Below are 6,000 nucleotides of genomic sequence, written 5' to 3' on the forward strand. Positions count from 1 at the left end.
ATTTAAGTTACAAGTATTAAATTCACAATGTCACCGGTTTGCTTATTTAATAAATGACCTATAATTAAAGGTTTAAAAACTCAAATGTGTTTTTATATATCAAGATGTCGATTTTATTAAAACATGACTGTATTTTACACTTAAGAGACAGTGTACACTTAAAAACAAAACAAAAAACTTTTTACTGCTCCTCACTGACCAATAGGGGGCGGCAAAGACTTGTATTACAGTATTGTACTATTGGAAGTCAGACTTGGACTTCTCTTAGGCAATTTGAAACAAAAACACTGTAGTTGTTGGTTGAGAGATAAAGAGATCATATTTGTCTGTGAACACACACACAGTTATAGCCTATTTATTAAATATTTCCATGTGACATTATTATTACTAATATTAGTAGTACTAGTAGCAGTAGTAATAAAATAGGCCTACATGTGACGTTCTTAGTCATCTTTATTATTCTACAGACCTACCAGATAAATGGTTTATCCAAGTGACGCTATGTGAACAGCTCACACAAAGTTTATGCATCGCATAAACCCACAATTTTTCTATTATTTGACCCGTTCAACTCAGTGGAGCTCTCTGCTAATGAGCTGGTGATCTCAGGGGTGTTACTGAAAATGAAAGAAAAGAGACGTACAAAACCTCTTGCAGTGCCCCAAGACCAAAATTAAATGGAAGGATATTTTTGTCTGTTTTATTGTTTATACTGGCCCAAAAATTATTTTAACATTCATGAATATAAAGAGAGAGTTAGGAGAACTTAGGCTACATATTACAAAATGTGTGAATGATTTTGTTCTTCGTAAGATGTAGTGCACCAAACACTAGGTGCACATGATTGTTTTTTATTTGTTGTTTGTTTTTATTATTGTCGTCGTTTCAGGTTTCTGTAAAAATTCAATTCTGTTATTATGAGTGACATCCAAAGTGTTTTGATGGGTGTCAATATTTGTCAATAAAATATGCATTTTTATTTAGGCCTATATATTTTTTTAAGAGATAGGCCTAATGTGTCAAGTTGCATGCTGGTAAAATATATGCAATTAGATTTGATTAATAGTGTTCATACATTTACCAAATATCTTTTGGAATTACTGTTGGCCTGTAGCGCAACAGCAACTTAATTGTGTGTGAAAAAGTAATTTTCCCCTTCAAGCTCTTACAAAATCCTAGTAGCCTTAATGTGGGTGTTGTGCAAATATCTGAAGGAAGGTTATAAATCTGTAGCCTTACTCTTCAATGCACGTATCTACAAATGCATGCGCCGACTAGGCCTATGTCCGTATGTCATTGTGTGATGAAAATCGGATCATTGTATGTCTGACGCGTGCACAGATGGTCCGGGAAGGCGCGCGCAGCCTGGTCGCATTGTTCTGAGTGTGACACTTTCTATGCGCGAGCTAATGAGAACAGACTGACTCTCGTTTTATCCTCTAAGCAGTTTTTTTTTCTATTATTTTCTTTATAAACACCCTTAATATCATCTGTCTCTCATCCGTCCGTTTCCATCTGGCTCCAAAATAATTTAACCAATGGAAGGATTGACCCGGGACATAGATAGATAGATAGATAGATAGATAGATAGATAGATAGATAGATAGATAGATAGATAGATAGATAGATAGATAGATAGATAGATAGATAGATAGATAGATAGATAGATTTTTAAACAGAGGGAGATAGATAGCTTATTATACGTCGTTTGATTAAATATACGCCCGGTACGCCGTTTTGTTTTTAATGAATATTATGTAAGACACATTTAGAGACGACAGATTGGCTCTTTGCATGAAGGGTCAGCGTCTAATCTGGCTACCTGAGTTTAAGGCTAATGTATTCGACCCTTCTCCGTGACATACTCTCAGACATATGGTATACAGCGGGACTGATGGCCATTCATTACAAAGGTAATCCTTTAAGGCCTGTTCACTTCCAGCATGTAACACACAAACTTATCAGCCTGTTTGCTTGTGCGAGGAGCTTTATGCTGCACTTCCTGGGATATGTTTAATTTTCAAATTTAAGATATTTATCTTTTCCTAAACTGAGCCATTTTTTTCTGATTGAGTGACTCAAGTTGAGTTCGACGGTATATAATTTAAAAGTTGCAGCATCATCAGCTGAGCAAAGTTATGATCATTAATGTGAATCAAGAATTGGAAACGTTCACACACGCGCGAGCACACACATGCTATCTTGCTTTTTCCCACGGGACGCAGCAGACGGGTCGTAATTTGGTTGCCTTGGCCCGTCTGGACAAGCACCTGTCTCCTCTCTGGGGAGAAAGTCGCCTTTGGGCCGAGAGCAGAGCGGACTGTGAATGTGTGACAGCATGAAAAAGGTATTTTTTCATCTTCTTTAAAACAGTAAAATAATGGTAACGGCAGTGAATTTTATAATGTCAAGCCATAGTTCATTATTTCAATGCAGTTGTCGTCTGAAATGACAAGCGTAAAAGCTGTTAAAGAAGATAGAGAACATCTTATTGGTACAATATCTTTAATTTCATATTGTTTTATACAAAAACTACAACAGACGAATCGGCGTTGAATTAATATTTTCTTTTACTATTTATTCTAAAATAGTTATGAAAAACTGCGATACAAACCAGTGTAGGCTACTGGCTATTCCACTACAAAATGACGGACAAAACCCCGAATTAACAGGGTAATCTTTGGATATGAGGCAGATGTGAGATAATTTTTTCACTATAAAATTTCCAAAAGGTTCACAAGACTCACGTAAACAAATAATCTCTATAAATAGTTTCTAAAAGAAAAAAATAAACTACTTTGAGATCATTTTTGGTCGCAGCAGAGAGAGCGTCTATGGGTAGCTCACAGACTTGGATGGGAATCAAGCAACTCGTTATGTATTATACCAAATTATTTATCTGACATTGATTATTATGTATTTAATTTAATCTAATGGTACTTTTAATTCATCACAAGTCATCTGGTACCCATAAAGCGCTATCTATGAGCACTTTGTAAACAAAATAAACAATACAGTACAGCAATAGATCCTATCCGATGGGAAGTGCTTCTTGTTATCATAGGACAGGACATCAACAGCAACACCATTATAATAACCGTAGTGCACACACAGCGAAGGCCCTCCTACTCCTAAGAAAACTGCCAATGAAAAGTGCAAATGAAAAGCAACAGTAAACCCCAAACTCTGCGACATCAATAATAATAAAACATTAAATATTTACATGTACGTAAACACTTTGTATGCTATTTTAAGAACACTCACATAACTTACTTAATAAATAAAATAAACCCCAAAAAATGTAAAAAGAAAATAAGAAATAAATTGACAACAAGGTTACGATTTGTTCCAGCACAGATGTAGCCTATACATTTATTCCGCCCAGACGGATGGCAGCCTATAAAATCCGCTTGATTTATATCAAGATTGCGAAAGGTATTGTTATTTGTTTCGCTTAGGCCAATGATGTATGAAGATCGAGTCCAAGTCAAATCTCTCCACAACAATTGAGCTTATGATTTTATGTGTTGAACAGGATAGCTACTCTTTGAATGGCTATCCTCAACTCTTGTTATAGTGTCAAAACCAACAAGCTTCATTTATTGCAACACGTAAAACTCTTTATAGTAACCTTCATCAAGGCTAAATAGCCGTGTTTTGTGGTTACTGAAACGTTTGAAAACACTGTCTAACAGAATACATACATGACTTCCTTCTATCTTTTTTGTTCTTTTGGGTATCTTAAGGTCAATTCAATACCAATACATAGGCCTATTACTGAATTATAAAGTGTTACCCTTTTCTCTAAATATTTGTGTGTTGTCACGTCAATAAAAGTAGCCTAGGTATTCTTCACCTGTAGGATTTTGTTTCAAAATGCTGTATAATGTGCTGAAAGTTAGTCTAAACGTCCAAAACGTGGTTAAGATAAGAAATGTAACAGATAGCAAGACGAAGTATTTCTATCTTGGACAGCTTCTTGTCGGGTGGAAGTGTTGGTAGCAGCTTCCTAAGCTCAGCGAATGCTACGTTGAACGCTTCCACTCTGATGCGCTCGCGCGTGGCATGCGCAGAGCGGTACTTCGCAGTCGCGCGCCTCCTCCGTCTCTTCTCCTCTCTAGTGAGCCCGGCTGGCACGAGTGCGCGAGTCTTGCCATCTTCGGCCTCAAAGGGCTCACGAGGCACACATTCCACCTTCATGATGTTCAGACATTCCGTGTCCGGCTGTGCCCAGGTGAGGTCCGGATCCGTCTGATCGGGGCTCAGCATCATTTTCAGATCCGTTTGATAAAAGCTTCAAAAGTGCACTAATTGTTATTTGCCCTGGTGATTAGACACAAAGGATTTATGTTTTTCACATGTGAATAGTAATCTGTACATATTAAAATAAATGTAATGCTGGCATTTCACCTCTAGCAATTTTAAGGGTAACACTGTTTGCATGCAGCTTCATGCTATTCGTTTGTGTGACTTTAAAAACATTTTAGTAGGTCCTAAATGTTTGTAAAATGTTTGTCGTGTGCATTTTGCAATTGAGCTTATTCAGCACACATTACCATCAGTAGATGGGATATTCACTGGTTCCATGCAAAAGTTAATTGAAATCAATTACTGTCACAAAACCAAAGTCATAGAAGACCATCTGTCGCAAATGCAAATGCAAAGCCTATAGCTCCAGATGACACAAGTGTGCATGATACAAGTCATGGTGGATCATAAATATATAGGCTATATATATATAAAAAAAAAAATTGTTATAAGATGGTTGAATGTTTTTTATATTTTTTATATAGGCCTAGCCTATATATTTTTTTATAACGCCACGAAGATTTGTTGAGTATACTGTACATTAAAATGTTACTATGTTATTATCTGAGGGAAATGGAAATGAACTAACACCATAACAAATTCAGTGCATTACAACTGAAAACGTACTTTTAATTGCTGTCTTAAATTTTAAAGAAACAATCAAAGCTGTGCCAAAGTGACAGCCTGCAGATTAGTTCATTGCACTTTTTCCAAACACTTTAATTACTGATGAAGATCGAGCTGAAATTCTGAAAACTCATAAAGTAGAAATGGCTAGGTTTAAGTAGACATAATTGCGACAGTTTAAACTAATTAAAATTAAGATATTGTTATGATAAAACGATGAAAATATAGGCTACAATATCAATGTACATAATTATTTTGCGGAACTGCCCATAATTAGGCCATAGACTGTTTATAGCTAATGATTAAATAGTGCAATTTAATGCATGTAACATTAACACTAATGTGAAGTGTTTAAAATAACCACAACATTTTATGAAATTGATTTGAAACTCACCTCTATTGATGATGAATAGGACGAGAGTTTATTCCCCCAAATCTCCTTTATCAAATCTGTTTTAGTGTTTCATGTTCATCTGTCCATTGTGCTTTTTGAATTTTTATTTTAACATCAGCAACAGCATTTCTCAGCCTACTATTTTCCTCGCCACTAATTCCACTTATAACGCAGCCGGTAAGGTAGGATTTGTGTTGTTGTATGATGAAATTTCCGTGAGCGTCTAACAGAATGGATATTATAATAACAGGACCGGTAACGCACGCTCTGAGATGTATTGCCCTCTGACCCGTGCGCGGATAACAATGGACACGCGTCCTCAGATAAGATCGATGCGACAAGAAAGTGTCGTCTTCGGCTGTCCTCCTTTCTGTTCCCCGCGGATTAGGATAATATTGCTCCAGCCATCCTTACAACCACGCGTGCTTGTCCTCGTGCCTCTGATGATTTGAGAGATAACATTCCACTGGCTCTCTATAAAGTCTCTCTCTCTCTCTCTCTCTCTCTCTCTCTCTCTCTCTCTCTCTCTCTCGCTCCCTCTTACAAATCATTCACTTTATGCACTTATCCACGACAGTCACACCTCCGTCCCACCCCCTCTTTTCTCTCTCCTTCCACTCAGCGAGTTCTTTCTCGACCAGATTGAAAGGAGAGCGCCTGAGGCTAGAGTT

At 36.9% G+C, this 6,000-nt stretch overlaps 1 protein-coding gene across 1 annotated transcript; it reads right to left on the reverse strand.

Annotated features, from left to right (window-relative positions):
- Positions 1-2,552: 2,552 nt before the first annotated feature.
- Positions 2,553-5,794, reverse strand: nhlh2 (nescient helix loop helix 2). The gene is made up of 2 exons (XM_084422459.1): positions 5,330-5,794; positions 2,553-4,323 (listed from the first exon to the last, which is right to left on the reverse strand). Exon 2 carries the CDS (start codon positions 4,270-4,272, stop codon positions 3,904-3,906), a length of 369 nt encoding a protein of 122 aa, XP_084278585.1. The 5' UTR covers positions 4,273-4,323; positions 5,330-5,794; the 3' UTR covers positions 2,553-3,903.
- Between the last annotated feature and the right edge of the window lie 206 nt (positions 5,795-6,000).

This window comes from Rutilus rutilus (assembly GCF_951802725.1).
Source record: "Rutilus rutilus genome assembly, chromosome: 10".
In the NCBI taxonomy this organism is placed as follows: domain Eukaryota; kingdom Metazoa; phylum Chordata; class Actinopteri; order Cypriniformes; family Leuciscidae; genus Rutilus; species Rutilus rutilus.

Coding starts and splice junctions, on each gene's coding strand:
- nhlh2 (XM_084422459.1), bottom strand. CDS start 4,272: ATGATGCTGAGCCCCGATCAGACGGATCCGGACCTCACCTGGGCACAG.